The 26,436-nt window shown below is 51.7% G+C and overlaps 2 protein-coding genes and 1 long non-coding RNA gene across 7 annotated transcripts in view; 1 reads left to right on the top strand and 2 right to left on the bottom strand.

The window, feature by feature from the left end:
• Positions 1–8,237: 8,237 nt before the first annotated feature.
• On the bottom strand, positions 8,238–13,664 carry SPC24 (SPC24 component of NDC80 kinetochore complex). Of its 2 annotated transcripts, XM_059919820.1 has the most exons (5): positions 13,505–13,664; positions 9,729–9,889; positions 9,472–9,572; positions 9,259–9,335; positions 8,238–8,460 (listed from the first exon to the last, which is right to left on the bottom strand). In XM_059919820.1, the coding sequence occupies exons 1-5, from the start codon at positions 13,662–13,664 to the stop codon at positions 8,354–8,356; spliced, it is 606 nt and encodes a 201-aa protein (XP_059775803.1). In that variant the 3' UTR covers positions 8,238–8,353. The 2 variants fall into 2 exon arrangements, with proteins under 2 accessions (XP_059775803.1, XP_059775804.1); XM_059919821.1 differs by lacking the exons at positions 8,238–8,460; positions 9,259–9,335 and having other exon boundaries at positions 9,468–9,576; positions 9,745–9,889.
• A 240-nt stretch (positions 13,665–13,904) lies between these two features.
• The window catches only part of LOC132363050 (uncharacterized), an 18,247-nt gene continuing 5,715 nt past the window's right edge, over positions 13,905–26,436 (top strand). For both annotated transcript variants that reach the window (XR_009502538.1, XR_009502537.1), the window contains exons 1-2: positions 13,905–14,251; positions 14,772–14,987. This is a non-coding gene — a long non-coding RNA (uncharacterized LOC132363050). The remainder of the gene's footprint in view (positions 14,252–14,771; positions 14,988–26,436) is intronic.
• Positions 20,266–26,436, bottom strand: part of KANK2 (KN motif and ankyrin repeat domains 2) — a 22,379-nt gene continuing 16,208 nt past the window's right edge. For all 3 annotated transcript variants that reach the window (XM_059918386.1, XM_059918385.1, XM_059918387.1), the window contains exons 10-12: positions 23,971–24,171; positions 23,802–23,891; positions 20,266–22,356 (exon numbers count right to left, since the gene is read on the bottom strand). In XM_059918386.1, the coding sequence (XP_059774369.1) occupies positions 22,303–22,356; positions 23,802–23,891; positions 23,971–24,171 (345 nt within the window). In that variant the 3' untranslated portion in view covers positions 20,266–22,302. The remainder of the gene's footprint in view (positions 22,357–23,801; positions 23,892–23,970; positions 24,172–26,436) is intronic.

Below are 26,436 nucleotides of genomic sequence, written 5' to 3'. Positions count from 1 at the left end.
TTTGGCTAAACCAGAAGTGCTTTCTTCCTCTGTTCTCTGGCTCCCTCCATCTGTTGAGGGACTCGACTCCCCGGGAGAAGGATCTGGAAAGGGAACATCTCCCCAGAGCTCCAGCAGGCTGCAGGCTCTGGGGGATGTTGTGCTCAGCTGGGGAGCAGCTCTGCTGGGTGCTTCCCTGAGTTGGGGTTTTGCTAAATTTCCTGCTTGTTCATTCATTCAACGAACAATGGGCACCTGTTGTGTGCCAGGTCCTGTTCTAGGCGTGTGGGACACTGCAGTGAATAAGAGTCCATGCCCTTGGGACTTCCCTGGAGGGTCCAGTGGTTAAGACTCCACGCTTCCAGTGCAAGGTGCGGGGGTTCGATCCCTGGTCAGGGAGAGCTAAGATCCCATATGCCGTGTGTCACGGCCAAGAAAAAAAAAAGTTATATATATTAAAAAAAAAAAAGTGTGCCCTCAAGGAGATGACATTTTAGAAGAAGAAACAGATAGAAAAAATTATATTTTACAAGATTATTCTGGAAGAATATTAAAAAGGATAATGAGACAGAGAACTGACTGCCAGGAGGCTTTTTTATGTTGGGGGGTGTCAGGGAAGGATTCTCCTGAATTTAGTCCTATTAAATTCGTTGCTAAGATAGAAAAAAATTGAGAGATTTCACAACACAAATCCAAATAATCATAAATTCAGGTGAATCTGGCTACATCGTGGAAACATTTGGCCAGAGCCATGGGTGTCAGGGTACGTGGGCTGCAGTCCACCTCAGTCCCCTACACCCTCATTCTCTTGTGCACCCCAGCTTTACCTGAGTCTGGGCCTTGAGGGCATTTCAGACCCCTGTCTTAGGGCATGGCAGTCAAGCCACAAATAGTCCTGGCACATCAACTGGGGAACAGTCAGGAACACAGCAGGTCACTGGATAGAAAAAAACAATACAGGGATCTAAGCATAACACACCAAATGGGCAAATCATAATGAGATGCCACCTCACACCCATTAGGATGGCTGTAATAAAAAACAAAAAACAGAAGACAACAAGTGTTGGCGAGGCTGTAGAGAAACTGGAACCTTCGTACATTGTTGGTGGGAATGTAAAATGGTAAAGGCACAGTGGAAAAACAGTATGGCGGCTCCTCAAAAAATTAAAAGTAGGACCTCAAATTTTTTAAATTAAAAACAGAACTATTGGGGCTTCCCTGGTGGCACAGTGGTTGAGAATCTGCCTGCCAATGCAGGGGACACGGGTTCGAGCCCTGGTCTGGGAAGATCCCACATGCCGCGGAGCACCTGGGCCCGTGAGCCACAATTGCTGAGCCTGCGCATCTGGAGCCTGTGCTCCGCAACAAGAGAGGCCGCGATAGTGAGAGGCCCGCGCACCGCGATGAAGAGGGGCCCCCACTCGCCGCAACTAGAGAAAGCCCTCGCACAGAAACGAAGACCCAACACAGCCATAAATAAATAAATAAATAAAATTAAAAAAAAAAAAACAAAAAACAGAACTATTGGGACTTCACTGGCGGTCCAGTGGTTAAGACTCCACGCTTCCACTGCACAGGGGGCATGGGTTCGATCTCTGGTCGGGGAACTAAGATCCCGCAAGCCGCGAGGCATGGCGAAAAAAATTAACAATAAAAATAAAAATAAAAATAGAACTATGATGTGATCCAGCAAGTCTACTTCTGGGTATATACACACAGAAGAACTGAAATCAGGGACTTAAACAGATATTTGCACACCCATGTTCTTAGCATTATTCACAAAAGCCAAAAGGTGGAAACAACCCAAGTGTCCATCTGCAGGTGAACAGATAAATAAAATGTGTCTATATACAATGGAATATTATTCAGCCTGAGAAAGGAAGAAAATTCTGACACATGCTCCAACATGGATGACTCTCGAGGACATTGTGCTAAAGGGAAATCAGCCAGTTATAGAAAGGTAACTACGGTATGGCTCCACTTATATGAAGTGCCTAGTGTGGTCCAATTCCTAGAGACAGAAAGCAGGACGATGGTGCCTGGGGCTGGACGAGGAGGCTGGGGAGTTGGTGTTTAATCGCTATAGGCTTTCAGTTTTGCAAGACCAAAGAGCTGGATGGATGGTGGTGATGGTTGCACAGCAATGTGAATGTGCTTAAGGCCGATGAACTACACACTTAAACTTGGATAAGACGGTAAAGTTTATGTTATGTGTATTGGACCACAACTGAAAATAATGCTAAATAATACTTTTTTTAAAAGACCAGGGGGCTTCCCTGGTGGCGCAGTGGCTAAGAATCCGCCTGCCAATGCAGGGGACACGGGTTTGAGCCCTGGTTTGGGAAGATCCCACGTGCCGCGGAGCAACTAAGCCCGTGCGCCACAACTACTGAACCTGTGCACCTAGAGCCCGCGAGCCACAACTACTGAGCCCACGTGCCACAACTACTGAAGCCCACACGCCTAGAGCCCATGCTCCGCAACGACAGAAGCCACCGCAATGAGGAGACCACGCAACGCAACAAAGAGTAGCCCCCGCTCTCCGCAACTAGAGAAAGCCCAGGGGCAGCAACCAAGACCCAACGCAGCCAAAAATAAATAAATGTATTAAAGCAAAACCAAAAGCCCAGGGAATTCCCTCGTGGTCCAGTGGTTAGGACTCCACGCTTCCACTGCACGGGGCACAGGTTTGACTCCTGGCCGGGCAACTAAGATCCCAAATGCCGCAAGGCGCAGCCAAAAAACCACAAATGGGGACAATGAGGCATCTAGAAATAACAGCAGAAGAAGGGGTGGCATTACTGGAGCCCAGGAGCTGTGGGAGCCTGGGAGGAGACCCCTCCACGGCAGAGAGAGAGGAGAGAGACTCCATCCTCTCCCCTCCTCCGGGCCCCCCTCCCGCCAGCGCCCCCATGGGCTGAACCCAGCAGGACCTGGGAAACAGGGTTCCCTGCAGGAATGGGCCCAGGGGCAGGGGACCCGGAGTGTCGGGGCAGCAGGTGGGAAAGAGCGCAGACTGGGCCAGGCGGCCTGGGTTGAGCTGGGTGACCTTGGACCCGTCAGAGTCTCAGTTTCCTCAACTGAAAACGGGGCGATGCTGATCCCGGGGCTCCACGGGTGGCGGGCGTGGTGGTGGAGAGAAGCGCCAGGAGCCGCAGGGACTGTTATCTTTTCTGTGTCCACAGGGTGGCACTTCCTTCCTTCCTTCCACCTTTTGTCTTGGGAAGGTTCCAAAATGCCTCTGGGGGCGAAAGCTGAGCGGACCGCACAGGAAGCGTCCGGGGCCTGCAGGCAGGCGGTCGATAATTGGTTGATTGACCGACTCCATGCTCAGCCGTGTGGCAAATGGGACAAATGAGCTCGAATGGCTGGGCCTGCGGGAGGGGCCGGGAGGTGGCCGAGGGTCCTGTGAGGGGAGAGTGAGCAGAATTCAGGGGTCCCGGAGCAGAGGAAGCGCCTGGGAGAGGCTGGAGGTGATGGAAGTTTCTGGTCCCTGGCCTGGGCAGTTTTCCATTGAGTGAGTAGTTGCTGAAATCCTTCCTTGGGCGTCCCCACCGTGGCACTGAGTACGACACAGACACGCAGGACTAGAGCCTCAGGGAAAATAAGAGCAAACACTTCTTGGGGATTAACTGTCTGCTCCCCTCGGTGGCCGCCCAAGGGTGGGGAGGCGGGGCAGGCCCAGAGCCCATTTTACAGATGGGAAAGGGGAGGCTGGGGTCACTGGTCTCAGCTCCCGCAGCAGCTCCCGGTGAGACCCAGACGTCCCTCCCTTTGTCTTTCTCCACCAGCAGCCCGAGGGGTGGAGAGGGTGCGGCCTGATGGTGATCCTCTCTGGGCTCACAAGGGGTCCCCTGGGGAAGGGCGTGGATGTCACCCAGGTTAAGATGCAGCTCAGCTAGCCGGCCACTTGGACCTGGTCTGTGGGCTCAGCCTGGCCAAAGGGGTGGGGAGCAGACTGGAGCTTCGGAGCTGCCATCCCCAAGGACAGGGTGTGGGCAGGCGTGACCCTGGCTCCCCCTCTCCGAGGCCTCAATGGCTCTGGCCAGGACTGGCTGGGTGGTGGGAAGAAGCTGCTACCCCAAGCCTGACACCCCAATTCATGTCCTCTGCTGCCTCCCCCTCCTGCCCCCACCGGCATCTGAAACCACAGCTGCCTGTGGTGAGTCAGGCTGGAGCCTTCGGGGCTGAGCCCAGGTCCGGGGGAGGGAAGGGGGGAGGCAGGGAGGGAGGAGCGCTGTCCCTGACGCCGGCCCCTCCCCCACAGTGGGGGTCAGCACCCCTTCCTCTCCCCCAGGAAGTGAATCCCCTCCACGATGAAGGGATAAGAGAGCGGCTGAGGGTTGGAGTTTGAGCGAACACTGGTCACATCACCCACCCCACTGAGTGGAGTGGGATGGGGGGGGATAGCCCCCAGGACTCCTGGGTCCCGTCCAGCCTCCCCTCCAGGCAGCTCAGGTTTCAGCACTGATTCCTGCCCTTGGTGGAGGGGCTCCACCCTCCCGGCACAGCTGCTCTGCTCACCCCGGAGGCCTCCTCTCCCACGCTGTGCCTGGGATGGAGGTGGGAGCTTGGGGGTTCATAGCAAGACCACCCCCCTAGTCGGCTGGGCCTCTGCACCATGACCTGCGTCAAGAAGCCAATGTCAGGCTCCCCTTTCCAAGCCCCAACTCTGGGGCCCCCCTGGAATCTGAAAATCCTCCCCATGCCTCGCTGTGGACTGCAGGCCTGGCATGATCCAGCCCCACGGCCTCATGTTCCCTCCATGCTGGCCTCTTTGCTGTCCCTGAACACCCACCTTTGCACTTGCTGTTCCCTCTGCCTGGCTCACTGTCTCCACACCTTTGTCCCCAGCGGGCTCAGGTCTATCTGGGCTCAAATGGCTCTTCCTCCCTGGGGCCTCCTGCAGGCTCTGTCTCCATCAGCTGCGACACCTTCCACGAATAGCCTGCCGTCCCTGTGCCTCAGTTTCATCACCTGTAGGGCACTGGGAGCCGGCACACAGCACCTGCTTGTGGCCTCCACTGGAGTGTGGCTCCCTGAAGGGGGGCCTGGCAGGTCACAGATGCCCAGTGCACACTTCTGAGTCAGTCGGGGAGCCGCCGGGAGGTCCTGGGGCCTCCCCGAGGGTGGTCCAAGCACTGCCGTGTCTGTGTTGATGCCCTGTGACCAGTCCTCCCGGCCTCTCACCAGCCTCGGCCCACCAAGCTTGCCGGAGGTCCAGTGTGAGGGGTTTGGCCTCTCAACTCCATGTACCCTTGGCTATTTTCCCCAGAAACACCAATTATAAGATAGGTTGGCCAGGTGTGTGGGTACTTGACCGGCAACCACTGATCACTAAGCGTCTAGAACTTTACCCTGCTCCGTCGCCCAGCAGGGCTCCACCCAGTAGAGGCCTGAGTTCCAGTCCTTGGTCTCTTTCTACCTGGGTGACCTCGGACAAGGGGCAGGCGCCTTGGAGGCCATTTCTCATCTGCAAAGCCAAGATGCTCCTCCACAGACCCCGGGGCCCCACTGCCGAGTTCAGCCTCCCAGGGTGTCACTGTCCTGTGACTTTGGGCAACCGACTGGACCAAGCTGTGCCTCAGCTCCCCCACCTGTAAAATGGGTACTCCTCACCAGCGTGGGACGGTGTTGGCCTGAGGGGTGCAGGAGGAACAGGCCGGGGGTGAGGGGTCAAGTCTCACCTCTGCAGGCGCAAGGTCTCGGTTCCCCACTCACTGCCCGGTCGGGGGGACTCCGATCCTGCACCCACTCCAACAGGCCCGGCCAAGAGAGCTGGCTGCTGGCTGCCCACAGGCCGGCTCTCAGAGGGAGAGCAGGCAGGGGCGGGGGTGGGTGTGCAGGCTGGAGGCCGCGGGCCGAGGCTGTCCGGGCGTCCAGCCAGCGCCAGGCAGTGAGTCAGGGCCCAGGCATGCGGAGGGCCAGGGCCTCTCCTGGCCCCTGTGAGCTCAGGCACCTCCCTGAACGCGCCCGCCGGGCCCCGCCGGGCCCCGCCGGGCTGCGTTCCTCACCCACTTGCTCACTCCTTGGGTTGGTTGCGGGGGGGGCCTGGGGCGACGGGGCCCCTCTGAGCCTAGGTCCGTGCTGCCTCCCTGGAGCCACCTTCTTCTTCTTGGGGAAACTGAGTTCTGGGCAGGCAATGCCGCCAGGGCCCCTCCCAGAACAAAGCGAGGCCACTGCTCAGGCGGCGGGGAGCAGGCCCACGGGGGGCTCAGGCCCTGGGCCCAGAGAAGCCTGCGTCTGTAACTGCACCCGCCCCTCAACACCGGCTTTCTCTCCCAGGGGCTCTGCACCTGCTAATCTGTTTGAACTAGAGAGAAATATGCCTCTCCGCCCGCCCTGGGACCCTCAGCTGGGCCGGCTCTACTCAGGGCGGGGAGCACTCCTGCAGGGGAGCAGGTGGAGGCTGGCTGTGTCAGCAGGAAGAGCCACCAAGGTGACAGCAGCTCCTCAGCTGGCCTTGGCAGAAGACTGCCCGGTTCCTGGCTGAGGCTGCGAGGCAGGGGGGTGGCAGCCCTGAGGGTGCCCGCCCCCCCGGGGTTTCCGCGACAGGGCTGTGCTCCTCCCATCTAGTGGGTGGAGGCCAGGCATCCTGCCAGATATCCTGTGATGTCCAGGACGGCCCCCACCAGAGACAGTGACCTAGCCCAGACGCCGTGAAGGCTGAGGCAGGAAAACCCTGGTCTAGATCAAGTCTTTTGCCATTTGGAGGCCAAGGGTACAAATAAAGGGCTCTGCTTCTTTTTCACATCATAAAACACTCTGCCAGCCTTGAAAATGAAAACAGCCCAGGAGGGCTTATGTGAACATTTCCTTGAATATGTAAAGCCAGGCCCTCAGCATAAAAGCAGGGCCTCTGAAGTTCTTCTGGGAATCTTTCTTTGTGAGCCAGATGGACTGGGGCTACTTACATTTCAGGGAGACTAACAAGCCCTTTTTTGGGTCTATCTCCTGGAGCCCGACAGGCGGGATCCCTTGCTCTAGGACCTCCGAGAGACACCGGAATGGACTATTTTTAGTGCCCACTTGATGTACTCAGGTGCTGCTAGAACTTACTTTTCCCTCTGCTTAGAATGTCCCTCTCTGATCAAGAAATACAAATCGTACTTACTGTAAATGGTACAGAGGTGCACAAAACCCAACACCCAGAGGTTCATGTAACTACCAAATCTACTGGCTTCAGGAAAAGCTGTATCCAAGAGGCACTTGATATTGAAGGGACCCTACTTCTCACTCTCTACCCTCAGACAGGCAGGCAGGCTGGCCACAGGCTTCCCACTCTTAGTAGTACCTCAGTCACTGAGGATGGGGGTTAGGTGAAGAAATCAATTGGCTGGCCCAGGCCTTTGTTGCATGCTGAATCAGTTAGGGTTTATTTTGGCTGTTTGTGATAGAAAAACTAAAATAACAAAGGCACACACAATAGTTCAGCCCCTACCCGCAAGGAAGTCCAGCATTGATACCCAGCTACACCATCATCAGGGAACCAGGTTCCTATCATCCCTAGAGGATTGCACCCCTCCTTAAGTGTGGCAATACAGCTGCCAGGGCTCCAGCCATCACACTCAAGTTCCAGAAAACAGAGGGGAGGGGGAAAGGGTATACTCCCTTGCCTTTTAAGAAGTCACACACAACACTTCTTTTAACATTTCATTGTCCTGAACTTAACTGCAAGGGAGGCTGGGAAAAGTTGTGTTTTGACTGGGCAGCTAAAAGGATTTCCTTACCAAGGGGGGAGGGGAGAACAAATATCAGGGAGGCAAACAGTGGTCTCTGACACACAGCCCACCCTGGAGCCAGGGATGGGCCCCTATACATCCTATAACGTAATCTCTTCTGACTGACTCATCCTTTCCAGTCCCAGCAAAAATGCCACCCCCATCCCCTGGGGCAGGCCCCCTCCCTGGCCGGGTCCTGAAGCACTCTGGAAGCTTTCTAGCTCGAGGGTGGCATCTGATCACTTTTGACTCCTCCATTGGCTCAAGGGATCCTTCATCTTGCCTTGGGTTCCCAGCACAGCTCGGACACACAGTGGCACTCAGAGAATGAACGGATAAAAAAGGGCCAAACCTGAGTCACAGATGACGAAGACCTGGAATTTGTCATCGGATACTACGGTGTCATTTGTATGTGTTGTCACAGACGTGAAGTCACAGGCCTGGCACACTAAGTCAGTTTTCTTTGGTTACCTAGTCCAGCATTTGAGGCCAAAGTCAAGAGTGGGGAACGGGGGGAAGAAATCCAGTAAAAAAAACTCATTTACGTATAAACATTTAATTTTAAGCTGATCTCACCACTGAGGCACTGACCACCCACCACGGGCTGGTTCCCACTGGGTGGGACTGTATGATGCAGTCCCAGAGGCTCCTGGCTACCACTCCGTGTCCACCAAGCTCCAGAGATAGTCGCTGATGAATTTCTTGGAGAGCTGGGTGCTCTCCAGGTGGATGGGCTGAGCAACGCTGGGGCCATGATGGACTGAGGGCGCAGATGTAAGGGAAACCCAGCACACGTGGCCCTCGCCCTCCCTCCACGATGAAAGGACACTGTCTTTAAATTGTTATTATTAAGATAATTAGAGACTGAAAGAAATTTTCACGAACAGAAAGTTAAGATAATGCACTTTTTAAAAAAATTGTGGTAAAATACATATAACATTATATTTACCACCTTAAACATTTGAAAGTGTCCAGTTCAGTGGCATTGAGCACATTCATGTTGTTGTGCAACTATCACCACCATCTCCAGAACTCTTTTCATCTTGCAAAACCAAAGCTCTGTCTCCATTAAACACTGACTCCCCCTCCCACGATAATAATCCCCATCCCACGTTCTGTTTCCATGAATCTGACTCCTCTAGGGACCTCATGTAGGTGGAATCATACAGTACTGACTTTTGGTGTCTGGTTTATTTCAACCAGCAGATTATGTGCCAGGTTCATCCATGCTGTAGCATGTGCCAGAATGTCTTTCCTCTTTAAGGCTGAGTAATATTCCACCATATGGATGGACCACATTTTGTTTATCTGGTCATCTGCTGATGGACACTTGGGTTGCTCCCACCTTTTGGCTTTTGTGAACGGTGCTGCTGTGAACACGGATGTACAAACACCTGCTCAAGTCCCTGCTTTCAATTCCTTCGTGTGTATCCCCAGAAGTCGACCTGCTGGGTTATGTGGTTATTCTGCTGAATTTTTTAGGATCTGCCATAGTGTCTGCACCGTTTAACACTCCCACCAACAGTGCACAGGGTTCCACTTTCACCACAAAGGATACTGCCTTTGATCATCCCCGGCTCACATTCATAATCCCACTCAATTTTACTAATTCGGCGATAAAGTTGAGCCACATACCTGCGTGAGAAGACAAAACAGAGAGAGAGAGAGAGAAAGAAGTTACTCCAGCGTCGACTCCAACAAAGAGCTGTGGGCTGCGTGCACGCACACACCCATACGCACACACGCACTCACACCGCGTCTGTGGACCTACACGGCTGAAGGGATGGTGACTGTCGTGTCTTCGTCAACCTCCCTCTCTTGTCTTTCGAGATCAGCCTCGATCTCCTTGAGCTCCTCCAGCTCTCGGCTGAGCTGAGTAAACAGGCAGTTAAGGACCCCTGGCTTTGAAGGGAGAGCTGCCCGCGTGCTCACACCAACCCCGTCGGGCCCGGGGCTGCTGGCTCCAGGTGTGTTTTCCAGAGTGAACAAGGGCCTCCTGGGTGAGGCTGGGGCCCGGCTGTTCTGCACACACAGGAAAGGATATAGGAGGCTGGTCTTCAGACGGGCGTCTTCCTCGCTGGCCCTCTGAAGCTCGGCTTCAAGCTGCTGCAACTCAACGCCGCCCTGGTGTGCCTCCGCCTTCGCGTTGAGGAGGCTCTGGGCCACCTCCTTCTCCGCAGTGAGGACCTCTGCAGGGCAGGGAGAAGTCTGCGCCCCTCAACTCGGGCTCCCCAGGAGAGCCCCGGAGCAGAGGGCGGCCTCAATGCCCCCATCTATGGCCACGTTCCCACTTCCATCTCTAGCTCCTGGACCCATCGTTCTATTTGCAAATGCCCACCTGAGAGTCCCACCTGGACCTGGCACACGTGCTTCCATTTCACCGAAATCACACTTGAATCCATCCAAAGTAATAAAGTCTGGTCCTTGTTTGCACACCTAGTCTTAACTTATGACGTCACTCTCGACCCCACTGTCCAAGCAACAAGCCTGGGACTCACTTTCTGGATCCAGTTAGCCATCCCGTCTGGCAGGACCCCTTCTTCCGCGTGCTGGTCCTTCACGCCTCCAGGACCACCCAAAAAACCTCCCTGCCGTGTCCTGCTTTGGTCTCTCCCGTTGCCAATCCTTTCTGCTCTCTGCCTTCGGAGCGGCTGCGTTAGAGGCCAAATGTTAAGTCGCTCCCCTGCTCAATGACCTCCTGTGGCTCCCCAGTGTCTCCAGGATAATGTCCAGGTCTTTTGGGGCACCTTCGGCATCCTTGCCAACCTCCTCTCTCCCTGCTTTTCGCCCCACCATGTGCTTTTCCCTTTGCTCTGGCTGCAAAGACGCCTCATCATCGTGCAGACACGCCATGTTTTTTCAGTCCTGGGCCTCTGCCTGCCTGTCTTCCAGGGACCTGTGCCCCTGTGTCCCTGCCCACTGGCACACCATTCCCAGCATTAAGGCCTTCTGGATAATGCCTGACTCAGCCGGCTGGACACTCTCTTCTCCCTCCTGGGGCGAGACTGTGCTCCCAGGACAGCCCTTATCACACTGGACTATTTATTCCCTGTCTCTCTTCTTCAAAGCACAGATTGCATCTTAAGATCACCGTACATCGCCAACACCTACTCAGAATAAACACATTTTGAACAAAACATCCAAAAAGATCAAAAACACCCTAAGAAGGTTACTGTGTTCCTTCCCACAGAGTCACAGAAACCTGCCAACTCAGAGAAGGCACAGATGAAAATGCTTCTTAAAGTGCCGGTGTTTAAGTGTTTATAAACTTATATTAAGTTAATTTTTAATCAAAGCACTGCATGTCTATGGTTGTGAAACTTTAAACACACACACACACACACACATATAACCCTCTCTAAGCCTCTCCAACCCTCTGAAGCAGCCACTTAAACTCTTCACTGTTTTCTCTGGCATCGACCTTCGTATTTCTAAATAATTTGCTTATGCTGCTATTTCTTGATCTGTCTGTGTTAGACGGTGCCTGCTGACTTCCTGTTAGGAGAGCTGAGGGTCTGGCTCTCTTTTGCAGCCTTCCCGCCCCTTCTCCACTCACCCTCCGAGCAACAACCAAGTCTCCTGGGATGATCTCTTCCCCATGGACGTTCATTATAAGCTGTCGTTACCCGAATGTGTGCTAAGTGCCACAGGTGACCACGGAGCCCTAACTCACTGAACTCTCACCACCCTCTGAGGGTGGCTGAACCCCTCCCCCCATTTGAGAGGCGATGAGCAGAAGCCCAAGGTCCAGTGACTTGTCCACACACTTAGCTCTGAAGCCGGGATCTGAACTGGATCCTTTTGATCGAAGCCCCAGCTCCCTAGAACATCGACTCTCGTCTCCCTGTCCCAAATCCATCCGTTCTTCTGAAACCCAGGCAGGTTGGGTGATGCTGAGCTTCTCCCCAACCATCAGTGAAAGGGGAGTTAATGGAGCGGGAGGGGAGGAAAGAAAGGAGAGGGAAGGAAGGAGGAGGAGGAGAAAAGAGCAGAAGACCCTGACCAGGACGTCTGTTGTGCTTAGACTAACATCCAAACTCCTCCTGGGGGCTCACAGGCTGGCAAGTCTGGCCCCTGCTGACCTCATCTTCTACCTCTTTCTCCTGGGTCTCCAGGCTCATTCTCACCTCATGACCTTCGCATTGACAGTCCCCTCTGCCAGGAACACTCTTCCCGGAGCCATCCCATGGCTAGCTCCCAGATCATTCAAGTCTCAACCCAAACGGCACCCCCTCATAAAGTGTAATTGTCAAAAGGCATTACAAATCCCTGGCACTGAAACCACAGTGGAGAACTAGATGACAGTTCCTCAGAAAAATTAAATATCAAATTACCATCTGATCCAGCATTTCCACTTCTGGGAAAATACAAAAAAGAATTGAAAGCAGGGACTCAAAGAGATATTTGTACACTCATGTTCATAGCAGCATTATTCACAATAGCCAAGGGGTGGAAGTGTCCCAAGTGTCCAGGGATGGATGAATGGATAAACAAAATGTGGTGTATGCATACAATGGAATACTGGAGATGATGGTGGTGATGGTCACACAACAATGTGAATGTACTTAATGCCACTGAACCGGACACTTGAAAATAGTTAAAATGGTAAATCTTAGGTTATGTCAATTTTACAACAATAAAAAAAAAGTTTGAAGCCTTTAAAAGATAAAAACAAAAAACCCCTGGGCTTCCCTGGTGGCGCAGTGGTTGAGAATCTGCCTGCTAATGCAGAGGACACGGGTTCGAGCCCTGGTCTGGGAAGATCCCACATGCCGCGGAGCAACTGGGCCCGTGAGCCACAACTACTGAGCCTGCGCGTCTGGAGCCTGTGCTCCGCAACAAGAGAGGCCGCGATAGTGAGAGGCCCGCGCACCGCGATGAAGAGTGGCCCCCACTCGCCGCAACTGGAGAAAGCCCTCGCACAGAAACGAAGACCCAACATAGCCAAAAATAAATTAAAAAAAAAAAAAAAGTCATTAAAAAAAAAAAACAAAAAAAACCCTGATGCTGAGAAAAGCTGCAACAAGGGCGGCCCCCATACCCCTTTTAAGGGCACAGTGCTGTGCAAGCATCATCTCCATGAATCTCACTTTGATTCATCAAGGGGTGCTATCAGCATCCCCATTTCACAGATGAGGAAACTGAGGCTTCAGAGGGAAGCACTGGACTGGGACCAGAGGGTTCATGAGTTAACAGCTGAAATCCTTAGCCCATCACTTCCTGACAAATCCATTTTTCTTGTTTATCCTCTGCCTCACCCCACTAGAATATTAGCCCTACCCCCACCCCAGGGATTTTGTTTTTTTGTTCCCGGCTGTCACTCCATGACTGGCACTATGCCTGGACCCAGCAGGTGCTCAGTAAAACATCTGAACAATCTCAGCAGGAAGATGGGGACTATTTATTATTACAACCATTTTATGGGAAACAGAGGCATTGCAAGGTTAAGTAAGTCACCTCAAATCTCACAGCTGGGAAGTGGCGGTGCTGGGATTCAAACCCGGCGCTTTGACACCTGAGCCCCAATTCAAACCCTGAGTCCCAGCTCCTGCTCACGGCGCGTCAGACCTCCTACATTCACCACTAAACCCCCGGGAGGTGGCTGCTGTCCTGACGCCCATTTCATGGGTGGGGAAACCGAGGCTCAGAGGGGACAATGCTCATCCGCCGGTCGCACGGGGAAATAGGGTAGGGGATGGGGCGCCCAGAAGCGAGAAGGTTCGAGGCCGGCCTGGCCACCACCACCAACACTCGGGCCCGGCTGCCCGCCGCCCCCCGCCCCCCGCCCCCGACCCGGCCTTCACCTCGCAGCCGCTGTTCGGCACCGTCTTGCGTCTCCAGCAGCCGCTCCACCACCTGCTCGTGGCGCCTCAGCAGCCGTCGTTGCTGCGCCTCGGCGCGGTTGGCACCCAGCAGGCTCAGCAGCCCCTGGCTCACCTCCTCCATGTCGCGGAAGGCCGCCATGACTACACTAGGACCAATCCCGCGCAAATTTAACTGCCCCCTGGGCCCCGCCCCCTTCCCGGAGAGGCCCGTTTCCATTGGGTTTAGCCCACGTCAGTCATCAGCCAATGAGGGAGGCCGCTTCTAGTCGGACTAGTGCGCCTGCGCCGGCTCCTCTGTCAGCCATTGGCGATGGCCAGTGTGCGTAGGGAGGGGTGGGGTGCCTCCGGCGTCCTGCCTGATGCGCCTGCGCAGGCTGGAAAGCGGCTGCAAGAGCTTCAAGCTGTGTCTTTCCGGGTCCAGCGCCTGCTGCGAGCAACGCGCTGTTCTAGGGGCGAAGCCGAGAACTACTTCTCGTGGAGCTGAGGTTCAGCGGTGTGTGTGTGGGACACTCACAATAAACATCATAAATAAGTAAATTCTATAAGAGGCTGCGTAGCAAAATGGAGTCTGCATCCAGATTTATTGGGTTTCAATCCCAGATTTGCCACTTACTAGCTGTGTTACGCCGAGCAAATTGCTTCATCCTTCTGTGCTTCACTTTCCTCCTCAGTTAAATGAGGATCATCATAGTGTCTACTTCAGAGTTGGTGTGAGAGTTGAATGAGGTCAGTGCCTGGTATTCGGTACGTGCTTTATAGGTGTTAAATAAAAAATACGTAGAAAGCTAGTGGGTGAGGTGTTTGATTCTCACCGAACACCATGTTGTGTGCGGGGTTACGGTTGAGGAAAGACAAACTGTTCACTTTTGTGACATGTCCCTCAAATAAGGTGAAGAAATCAATCCAGCGGGTCATGACCAACATTTTCAACAAAATACAATGGAAAAAAAAAAAAAAATCAGTGCATTGTGTCCAGAAAGCTAAGTATTGTTTTGGGAACCTCCCCCCATTTGTCTACTGGGTGTGGCAGATTGTATTTTCCAAAAAGTGGCTACAGAAATAGTTCCAATTTTGCCACTCCCTATCAAGAGGCAGACTCCAGTTCTTCTCTTGAACTTGAGCAGGATTTGTGCAACAAACAGAATGTGGCAGAAGGGACGCTGTGTGAATTCCAAGTCTAGGTCAGAAACTAGAATACATCTTTTGCCTGGTGCTAGCTCGCTCTCTCCCTCTCTCTCAATTCCAGGATACTCTCTGTGAGCCCAGCTGCCATGTTGTGAGGAAGCCCAAGCCACGTGAAGAGTCTCCCAGATAAGGTCCCAGCCGAAACCAGCATCAACCACCAGAGAAGTAAGTGAGAGAACATTGAGATGATTCCAGCCCCCAGGATTTGAGCCATCCCAGCTGACACCAAGAGGAGCAGAGAGAGAACTGTTCCCAGCAAGCCCGGCCCAAACTACAGGTTTGTGAGCAACATCCATGCCTTTGTTTAAAGCCAGTAAACTTGGGGGTAATTTGTGATGCAGCCATAGCCCCTGGATCACTGGGTCACATGTGAAATTTGTATCTTGCTATGGATTGTGTAAAAAATCATTGAAAGCCACAGCTCTAGTGGCAAGTCCTCACAGTAAGCAAAGAAACAAATGAGCAGAATCATTTTAGCCAGGAACACCTGCTATAGGGAATAAAACAGGGTCATAGGACAGAGTCACCAGAGTTGGGGCAGGGGGGGGAAGTGGCTTTAGGTTAGGTGGTCAGGGATGGACTCCCTGAGAAGGGGACATATGAACTGGGACCTGAGTAATGAAAAGGAAACAAAAAGGAAACAAAGCACCAGGCAGAGGAAAGAGTAAGTTCAAAGGTGTTAAGCAGGGGAGAGCTATGGAGTGGATTGGCTCCAGATCTTCCGGAATCAAGAGAACTTGCCGGCAAGACTGGATTCCATCCTTCTCTGAGGAAGAGAAAGGATGCTTCTGGGTGTTTGGCCCAAACACCTGTTGGGTGGTGGGTGGTGGTGGTGGTACTAGTGACCAAGGTGGGTAGGGGAGCAGGCTTGGAGGTGGACGGCTGCGTGAAATGGAAAGCTTGGGGAAGTTCCCAGTGCCTGGAGGCTGACCACGTGGAGCTATCAAGAGGGTAGTTGCAGGACTTCCCTGGCGGCCCAGTGGTTAAGACTCCGTGCTTCCACTTCAGGGGACGTGGGTTCGATCCCTGGTCAGGGAACTAAGATCTCGCATGCTCCACGGCGTGGCCAAGAAAAAAAAAAAAGTAGTTGCTTGGCTATGAGTCTGCAGAGACATTTGAGCTGCAGATAGAAATCCGGACATCGTCAGGGTGCAGCCAATATCAGATGACAGCTCTCTTGGGGGAGAGTAAGGAGAGGACAAGGTCTGAGGACTAAGTCCTGAGACCCACCAATTGCAGATGTTGGAGAAGAGAGAAGTCGGCCAGATAGAGAAGGCACAGCCAGGGAGAGAGGAGAGAAACTACAACAGAGGCGTCAAGATTTCCACTGACCATCCAGAATCTGACAGGTCCCCAGCCCCAAGCCTGGAGCCACCTTCCTCCTTAGAGCTTACTTTCATGAGATAATTTTTGCCAAGACCCCAGGGACTGCACATGTTGTAATATTTTTACAGCAGTCATGGAGCTGGGGACACCCTTAAGACTAATATATTTATTTAGTCTTCCCCGGGTCACAGATTCCTTTGAAATCTAATGAAAGCAACGAGACAGGCTCTTCTTTGAAAAACGTACCCAACAGGCACACATTTTTGGATTTGAGGACCCCAGAAGGCCATCCCCAGATTTTCAGGTTAAGAAGCTCCACAGCCTTTGTCTCATAGGGTGGCTAGCAGATGTATAATTGATGACACCTTAGTTGTTTCCTGCAGAAATGTCAGTGTCCGGGCACGGAGCTGGGTCCCCAGAGTCAGCGCTTATGGCATTGCTCACCCTCCTGTTAGCTGAGCATTTGATGCTCAGATTGCTCTGTCACCATCAGCTATGTGACCTTTGGTGGCAGGGGCTGGCCTTCTCTGTGCCTAAAGGCGGGCACAGTGCTGAGTGAAATGAAGAAGAGATAAGACCATGGGTTCAGTTTCTGGCTCTGCAGTTCACCTATGACCGTGGCAAGTTCTTAACCTTTCTAAGTCATGGGCTAATGATAGCTCTCTTATCAGCTGGGAAAGGTTTTTCAAGAGTTAAGCCCTTCCAGGTTGCACAACCAGAGCCTGAAAAATATAAATGCTCCCGTCAAAAAGGCCACTCATCTCACTTCCAAAAAATAAAGAAAGAACCACTCACAGCCATTAGGATGGCTACTATTAAAAAAAAAAAAAAATCAGAAAATAACAATTGTTGGTGAGGACATGGAAAAACTGGTTGGTGGGAATGTAAGTTGGTGCAACTGCTATGGAAAAAACTCTGGCTATTCCTCAAAATACTGAAAATAGAACTACTGTATGACCCAGCAATTGTACTTCTAGGTATATACCCCCCAGATTGAAAGCTGGGACTTGAAGATGTTTGTATAACCAGCATGATTGACAATAGCCAAAAGGTGGAAGCAACCAAGTGTCCACTGATGGATGAATGGATAAACAAGATATGGTGCATGCAAACAATGGAATAGTATTCAGTCTTTAAGTAAAGAAATTCTGCCACATGCTACAACGTGGAGGAATCTTGAGTATATTATGCTAAGTGAAATAAGCCAGCCATAAAAAGACAAATACTGCACGATTCCACTTATATGAGGTCCCTAGAGTAGTTGAATTCAGAGACAGAAAATAGAATGGCAGTTGCCAGCGGCTGGGTGTGGGAGTGATGAAGTCAGTGTTTATGGGGACAGAGTTTCACTTTGGGAAGATGAAAAGAGTTCTGGAGATGGATGGTGGAGATCGTTGCACAGCAATGTGAATGTACTTAATGGCACTGAACTGCACGGTTAAAAATAGTTTAGATGGTAAATGTTTTGTTATATATATTTTGCCACAAAAATAAACAGACATATATATATTTTTTCAGACATATATATTTTTTAAAAATTATTTATTTACTTATTTATTTTTGGCTGTGTTGGGTCTTCGTTTCTGTGAGGGCTTTCTCTAGTTGCGGCAAGCGGGGGCCACTCTTCATTGCGGTGCGCGGGCCTCTCACTATCATGGCCTCTCTTGTTGCGGAGCACAGGCTCCAGACGTGCAGGCTCAGTAGTTGTGGCTCACGGGCCTAGTTGCTCCGCGGCATGTGGGATCTTCCCAGACCAGGGCTCGAACCCGTGTCCCCTGCATTAGCAGGCAGATTCTCAACCACTGTGCCACGAGGGAAGCCCCAGACATATATTTTTTTCATGCACAATTTCTATTTTTTTTTTGTAATATCTTTTTTTTTTTAATTTATTAATTTAATTTTGGCTGTGTTTGGTCTTCGTTGCTGCGTGCGGGCTTTCTCTAGTTGTGGCGAGCGGGGGCTACTCTTCGTTGTGGTGTGCGGGCTTCTCATTGTGGTGGCTTCTCTTGTTGCGGAGCACGGGCTCTAGGCGTGAGGGCTTCAGTAGTTGTGGCATGCGGGCTCAGTAGTTGTGGCCCATGGACTTAGTTGCTCCATGGCATGTGGGATCTTCCCGGACCAGGGCTCGAACCCGTGTCCCCTGCATTGGCAGGCGGATTCTTAACCACTGCGCCACCAGGGAAGTCCCTGTAATATCTTTATTGGAGTATAATTACTTTACAATGTTGTATTAGTTTCTGCTGTACAACAAAGTGAATCAGCTATATGTATACATATATCCCCATATCCCCTCCCTCTTGAGCCTCCCTCCCACCCTTCCTATCCCACCCCTCTAGGTGGTCACAAAGCACTGAGCTGATCTCCCTGTGCTATGCAGCTGCTTCCCACTAGCCATCCATTTTACATTTGGTAGTGTATGTATGTCAGTGCTACTCTCTCACTTCTTCCCAGCTTCCCCTTCCCCCACTGTGTCCTCAAGTCTGTTCCCTATGTCGACGTCTTTATTCCTCCCCTGCCACTAGGTTCATCAGTACCAGTTTTTTAGATTCCATATATGTGTGTTAGCATACGGTATTTGTTTTCTTCTTTCTTTCTTACTTCGCTCTGTATGACGGACTCTAGGTCCATCCACCTCATTACAAATAACTCAATTTCGTTCCTTTTTACAGACATGTATTTTTAAAAAGCAAAGCAAGACACTGGGTTTGGAGGGTGGGGAATGGGGTCTTAAGCATGAGCTGAACAAGGTAACAAAGATGATGAAATGGTCCTGGGTGATTGCTTGTAAGAAACAATTTTTTTTTAATTTAATTTAATTTATTTATTTTTTGGCCACGCCACGTGGCTTGTGGGATCTTAGTTCCCCGACCAGGGATGGAACCCGGGCCATGGCAGTGAAAGCACCGAGTCCTAACCACTGGACCGCCAGGGAGCTTCCGAACAATTTTTTTCTTTTTAATTTCTGAAAGGCCCCTTCTTGGCTCCCAAACCCTTCTGGAAAACTGACAACATCAGTGGACCTTCCACTTAGAAATATACAACTTTGCATAAAATTTCTGGGACTTCCTATAACCTCTGAAAACCACCCGTTATCTCCTGGTTGAACAGTCCAGAGGAAAAACAGAGGAAGTGAGAATCAGGAGAGCAGTCATCCATCATCAGTCATCCTTGGGGGAGAGAGAGGAGTGGCCCCGGGACCCGGGGGTGGGGGCTGAGGATGCCCCGCTTCCTGTCCTGGAGCTGGTGACTCGTGGATGTTCACTTTTCAAGAAGCCGTGGATGGAGCTGTGCACTTTTGTACACGACTTGTACACGAATGGTGTATGCTACCTCAATAAAAAATAAAACAGCAAAACAAAGTATTTTAATATCCAACCTATAATAAAAAGGTTTGGCAGGAGATTCTCCAAAGTATTGACAATGGCACGCATGTCTACCAAGTAGGACCATGGCACCCTCCACTATGCCAAATGTTTTTGTACTGCTTAAACTTTGTGTTTTACAATCACTATAAATTCTTTTGTCATGAGGAAAAAACAATCAAATCAGTAAACGTTTTTTTCTGCCCACTAGTGGGTTGTTTCTTTTTTTTATAAATTTATTTATTTTTGGCTGCGTTGGGTCTTGCTGCGCACGGGCTTTCTCTAGTTGCGGCGAGCTGGGGCTACTCTTCGTTGAGGTGCGCGGGCTTCTCATTGCGGTGGCTTCTCTTGTTGCGGAGCACAGGCTCTAGGTGCACGGGCTTCAGTAGTTGCGGCTCGCGGGCTCTAGAGCGCAGGCTCAGTAGTTGTGGCACACGGGCTTAGTAGCTTTGTGGCATGTGGGATCTTCCCAGACCAGGGCTCGAACCCATGTCCCCTGCATTGGCAGGCGGATTCTTAACCTCTGCACCACCAGGGGAGTCCCACCCACAGTGGGTTTGATTAGAACTTTCTGCCTCAATGGCAGTGTTCTGTATCTCTGCAGCCCAATAGGGTACCCACCAACCACATGCAGCTACTGACCATGAATTAATTAGTTGATTTACATCTAAATGGAAATTGCCGCTGGTGGCTAGGGCTATAGTATTGGACGGTGCCAGTGTAGGGCAGAGCATAAGGGCGTTTATTGTAATATTCTTGTCACCTTTCTGTAGCTTGGAACATTGTTCAGATAAGTCCATTTTAAAAAAGAGATCTATTTTAAAACCTCAAGAGGAGTAGAGTAAGACAAAGACCAGACACAGATGCTTTGGCATAATCATAAGGTAGCTTTATTAAATTCCTTTACTTTCTAAAAAACGATTACAAAAAGGAATACTTCATTTAAGTGTAATACTGTCTTTATGGACGTACCGTGGTTGGAAAGTGAAGTTAAAGGTCATGAATACACGTGAGAAGAGAGTGGGGATCAGAGGCAGGACCCCCTGTAGCCTACCATGCCAAGTCCAGTGGGTAAGCTGGGGAGAAGGGAACACAGGGATAACTATGGACTTATAGGGGGTGTCAATGAACTGCTTCTAAAAGCTTAAGATAAACGCACCCACCAGCTCCAGGGCCAGACACGCAGGCACATAACTCTTGTACCGCTTCTCAAAGCTGCCCAAAGCTGTGGCCTTCTGTCAGCGGTCATCCCCAGTCAGCTTGGGTTTCGTTTCCTTGCCATTTTACACATTTACACACACACACACACACACACACACACACACACACACACACACACACACACTGGGGTGTCTCTCTTCTTTGACCATTCAAGCTCTCTTGTCTTAGGTACCATCCCTTCCATCAAAATCAAAGCAAGCCAGACTCCGTCAAGCCAGGAAACCTACTTTTCTAGGAGAGAAGCCAGCACTTGGCTTTACTGAATGAACGTGTAAGTGCCGAGGGCTTGCTCTGTCCTGCTGGGGTTTTGGCTTCCTCCCCAGCAGCTAAGCTGAGAACTGAACAAGAGAGGGCAGGACACCTAAGGACTAGGGATCTTACTCCCTGGTCACAAGGCACTTTTCGAGGCTCGGAACCTGTCCTCCTTCCCCCCTCCTTTTTTTTTTTTTTTTTTTTGGTCACAAAAGGAAGGAACAGGAAAGAAAACTTTGTTGAGATTCTGGGGACAAAATAGGCCATGCAGGAAACTACGTGTGTCGGGACAGCCCCGTTTCCAGCAGGCTCCGTTCCAGGCAGCTCTGGAAAGCCTGTACGTTGTTAAAAAAAAAAAAAACCAGCTGGCCCTTGTTTGGTTTTCGGCAAAGCCCTGTCTCTTTAAGTTTGCACTGGGAGCCCTTGGGGGCAGCCAACTTTTAATCGAGCACACATGGAGTTTTTGGAACTGGTCCTATGCTTTGCCAACAATCTCATGCCCTGTTTTCTTTCCTTTGAGGAGAGAACTTCTGGAGTCTGGGGGGAAAAAGGATGGCCCCGTTACTGGCGTTCTAAGCCTAGGGATGCAGGGACCACTCTGGGGACCGGATTCATTTCCTGCGTCTCCACATCTAAAGGATTTTCTAGGAAAATGAGTATTTGCCAGGGCCCCCATGTGGGGAGGGGACGGATTTCTGGGTAATCTCTCCATATGAACTACTTGCACACCTCGGCTGCTGGGTCCTGAGCCCCCCACCTGAATGGGGGCGTGGGAGACGCTGGCAGTGGCAACATGAAGGCAGAAGAAACGACTAAACTTCCTGCCCCGGGTGACAAAGACAGGGTCTGCTTTGTGAAGAGACCAGAAGAAAATTCCACCAAGAAAGCCGTCTAGGGAGGGGGAAGTGGACAAAATGCTATTATATACCAAACAACTGAATGTAGGGGAGCGAGCGGGGGGCGCATTAGGCCACTCCAGACGTGCTCCGTGCGTAATCACATTGAGGATTAAAATGAAAATATGCGATTCCAGTGACTTTCAAATTTTCCCCCCCTCCCCGAACATGATTCAGAAATACAATATTTTTCCCTCTCACCCTCCTCCATCCTTAATTGCCAGTTGATTGTTCTCAGCGTTCTTCGCAAACCCACGCCCCAGCATCAGCCACTGGCGCCAATTTATATAAGAATTTAGCTTCGGTCTGCACTGCGGCTGCTTTGAACCGGGGTACTGGGAAAAACCTGCTTTCGGCTGAAGTCTCAGCGCTGCTGGGGGCTCCCTGGGGAAGCAGAAGAAAACCCCACTTGCATTTGAGACTTGGGCCTTGGTGGGTAGAGTGGGGGCCGGCCAGGGAGGGGATGAGGGACCAGGGATGGTTCGCTCTGGGGCTGCCTGGCCGCCGGGAGAGGCGCCTCGGGCCCCTCTCACGGCTACTCTTCTGCGGAGGATGACGCAGGACTCTCTTCATCCGACATCGGGGCAAACTGAAACGAGAGGCAGAATTCCTTTTGTTTGGCGTCCTTTCCTGTGCTATGAGGCGCCGACTTTGTTGGCTGGCCCCGCGCCTGCAGTGAGTGAACAAGAGGCCTTGGTTTCTTGGCCTCAAGGAGGTGACGTTGGGGAGATGTTTCGGAGCAGCACAGAGATGAATGCAGTGGAGGGTTTTTCCCGAGGGATAAGGGGTGGAAGGCAATGAAAGCGGAGAGCGGGCGGTTGGGGAGGGTGACGTCTGAGCTGAAGGATGTTAGGGGTCCAGCCAAGGGGCAGGGCGTTCCAGGCAGAGGAAACAGCAAGTGCAAAAGCCCTGAGGCAGGAGCAGCCATCAGGCCAGTTTGGCTGGAGCAGAGTGAGCGAGGGGGAGAGGAAAGAGAGTGGGGCGAGGTGAGGGGTGTTGAGCCAGGGCTTGGTGGGCTCTGGAGATGACTTTTGCTTGCTTTTTTCTCTAAGTGGGGTGGGAGCCACAGAGGGCTGTGAGCAGAGGAGGGGTGTACCCCGACTCAGGTGCTCACAGTGGCCTCTGGCCGCTGTGGTGGGGAGAACAGGGTGGAGGCGACAGTGAGGGTGGGAGCCAGGGAAGCAGAGCGGAGGCAGCGGCAATGGTCCAGGGGGACAATGATGGAGGAGTGGGATTCATCCCTCAGGAGCCCTGGAAAGCAGGACCCCGTATCAGACAGCAGGACACCACCCAGCCCCATCACCCCCCCCATTTTCCAGTTGAGGACATGGAGGCCCACAGCTGATCCCAAGGGGATCCCCTGAGCACCACGACTGAGGCTCAGGGGTCCTAACATCCTACGGAGTGAAGACGGAAAGACTTGGAGCCTCAGGAAGAAGCTGGAAGCCAGTCAGGAGCCAAATGGCTTAGGTCTCAGCAACCTTTTCTCTCCTAGACCATTCAGGGAATCGCTGTGGTTGACGCCCACCACGCCACCCTTGAACCTGGCCCCAGACGTGCCTGGGGAGGCTGGGGCAGGTACAAGGTAGGGGTGAGGAGGAGGGGGCAGAGCGGCTCCTGCCCGTGGTCTGGATTCAGACCCCGAGGTCTCTCCGCCCCTTCCTGTCTGTGAGACTTTGGGCCAGGAATGTAACCATTCAAAGCGTCAGCTTCCCCACCTGAAAAATGGTAATAGTAACAGTACTTTATGCAACTGAATTGGGTTATTGTGGAAGGTTCCAGAAATCATGCTTGGGAAGCACGCCAAAGTCCTCTGTGTGGTAATTAAGAGCATGATTTGGAACTAGACAGATCCGGGTTCGAATACCGTGATGCCAGCCATAACCAAGCAGTCTCAGCTCTCGTGCCTTATTTCCTCACGGGGGCACCATGAAGGTTCAACAAGCAGCTGACCATGCAGCCCTTGGGATGGTCCCCGTACACCATCCCTCCCCAGAGCCCCGCACCCCCTGCCCTGCCCCGGCCGAGACTCACCGAGCACTTGATGTTCATGCGAGAGTACAGCATGGATGCAATTTCACTGTGTCCTGCATCCAAGGCCACCATCAAAGCCGTGCTCCCGTCCTGCAAAGCATCAGTTGCTATGCTGACACCCTGCGCCATGTTCCCGCCCTCCCCGGACTGCGCCTGGGTGGGGACTCACTCGGTCGGTGATAGAGATGTCGCAGCTGGGCACAGCCAGCAGCAGCGCCGTGATCTCCTTGTGGCCGTGCTCGCAGGCACACATGAGGGCCGTGGAGCCGTCATCATCTTGGACGTTGACGTCCGCCTCGCAGGCAAGCAGGGCTTTGACCACGTCCACCCGCCCGTGGCTGACCGCCAGCATCAGGGCTGTCTGCCCCGCCTGGGTAGGGCAAGGAACAGCTTATGGAACATTCAGGCCCCAGAGCGTGACACCCCTGCTCCGGAACCATCCATGGTTCCTGAGTACTCTGACGCTAACAGCACCTCCACTCACGGGCCTCCTTCTGTATCTCAAATAATCCTTCCTACCACTGGGCCTTTGCACTTGCTGATCCGTCTTCCTCCTGCTGGCTCCTCCCTCAGGTCTCAGCTTAAATGTCTCCTCCTCGGGGAGATGCTCTGTGCCTCCCCACCCCTATGCCCACTTAAATCAGATTCCTAACTCACAGGTGCAAACGTAAGTAAAATGTGTTGAGCTAAGAGTTGTACACTTTTCTGTCTGCCAGTTAAACTTCACTGTAAAAAAAAATCAACGTCCATCAGTGGATGAATGGATAAAGAAATTTGTATATCCATACTACAGAACATGATTCATCCTTAAAAAGAAATGAAGGCCTGAAGCATACTGCAACGTGGGTGAACCTTGAAAATCTTATGCTTCATGATAGGAGCCAGACACAAAAGGACACAATACTACATGATTCCATTTATATAAAATATCCAGAACAGGCAAATCCATAGAGACAGAGAGCAGACTGGAGGGGGCCAGGGGCTGGGGAAGTGGGGATGGGAGTGACAGCTGCGGGTGCCGGGTCTCCTATCAGGGTGTAAAGATGTTCTGGAGGTAGACAGAGATGGGGGTTGCACAGCATTATGGATCTATTTGTTCACTTTAAAAGGGTTAATCTTATGTGCATTTCACCTCAATTTTCAAAAAAGTAAACCACCTGGGCATACATCTGGAAGGACGAAAACTCGAATTCAAAAAGATACATGCACCCCACTGCTCATAGCAGCACTTTTACAATAGGCAAGACTTGGAAGCAACCTAAGTGTCCATCGACAGATGAATGGATAAAGATGTGGTACATATATATACAATGGAGTATTACTCAGCCATAAAGAAGAATGAAGTAATACCATTTGCAGTAACATGGATGGACCTAGAGATTACCATACTAAGCGAAGTAAGTCAGAGAAAGACAAATATGATCATATGATACGACTTATATGTGGAATCTAAAAAAATGACACAAATGGACTTATTTACAAAACAGAAACAGACTCACAGACATAGAAAACAAATTTATGGTTACCAAAGGGGAAAGGTGGGGGGAGGGATAAATTAGGAGCTTGGGATTAACAGATACACACTACTATATGTAAAACAGATAAACAACAAGGTCCTACTGTATAGCACAGGGAACTATATTCAATACCTGGTAATAACCTATAATGGAAAAGAATCTGAAAAAGAACGTATATATAAAACTGAATCACTTTGCGGTACACCGGAAACTAACACAACGCTGTAAATCACCTATACTTCAATTAAAAAAAAAAAGTAAACCACCAAGAAAAAAATTTTAATTAAAAAAAAAAAAAAAGTAAAACAGCAAGGAGGGTCTGCCTGTTTTGCACCATGGCAGCACCTCTCCCTTTTCCTTCGCTGCAGTGAGGCTGCTGCTAATCTCTCCCCTCCTCACTGTCCCCACGGGGTCCTGGCTGCCCTGCTCTTCTGCCCAGACACCCATCCATGCCCCAGTCACCTCCACAGTCTCCCAGCTTCTGCTCCCCAACATACAGCCGAAGGGAGATTCCAAACCAGAAAGCAGCCCTCGCCCCTGCCCTGGTGGCTTCCCGCAGCCCTGAGTCCAAACCCCCGCTAAGCCTCCAATGCTCGGGCTCCTGGAGCTCCTGGCTGGCTAGTGAGCTTTGGGAGGGTGGGGACCGTGCCTGCTTGTCCAACATTTAAGTCCCCAGCGTCCGGTTGCTGGTCAATGAATTACCAAGCAGGACGTGGGATGGTGTCGGCTTAAGAAAAGCTGAGGACCCCCATGTCTTCCCACACCCCCATTTCCACCATGAGGTCCTGTATCAGAGGCACCCTGGCAGGCAGGTCGTTAAGAATGGGGCTCTCGGGGGCTTCGCTGGCAGTCCAGTGGTTAAGACTCCGTGCTTCCACTGCAGGGGGCACAGGTTAGATCCCTGGTTGGGGAACTAAGATCCCGCATGCCATGTGACACGGCCAAAAAAGAAAAAAAAGAATGGGGAGCTAGACCCCCAGGTTCAAGTCCCCCCTCCTCTAGTTTGACCTTGAGGAAATGAATACGTCTCTGAGCCTTGGTTTCTTTGCCTGTGGAGTGGGGATTCTCCCCTTGGGCTTGGGTATGGCCAGGACTTAATAAATGGGAAGAGTTATCCC

This window comes from Balaenoptera ricei, chromosome 3 (assembly GCF_028023285.1).
Source record: "Balaenoptera ricei isolate mBalRic1 chromosome 3, mBalRic1.hap2, whole genome shotgun sequence".
Lineage (NCBI taxonomy): Eukaryota > Metazoa > Chordata > Mammalia > Artiodactyla > Balaenopteridae > Balaenoptera > Balaenoptera ricei.
The sequence above is the reverse complement of the archived record's forward strand: the minus strand, read 5'-3'. Positions and strand labels throughout refer to the sequence as shown.

Excerpts from the sequence above, each read along its gene's own strand:
- SPC24 (XM_059919820.1), bottom strand. The coding sequence starts at position 13,664 with ATGGCGGCCTTCCGCGACATGGAGGAGGTGAGCCAGGGGCTGCTGAGC. Across the intron at positions 9,890-13,504 it reads TGCCGAACAGCGGCTGCGAG|AGGTCCTCACTGCGGAGAAG; the intron begins GTGAAGGCCGGG and ends CCTGCCCTGCAG. Across the intron at positions 8,461-9,258 it reads GCCGGGGATGATCAAAGGCA|TCCATCATGGCCCCAGCGTT; the intron begins GTATCCTTTGTG and ends CTGCGCCCTCAG.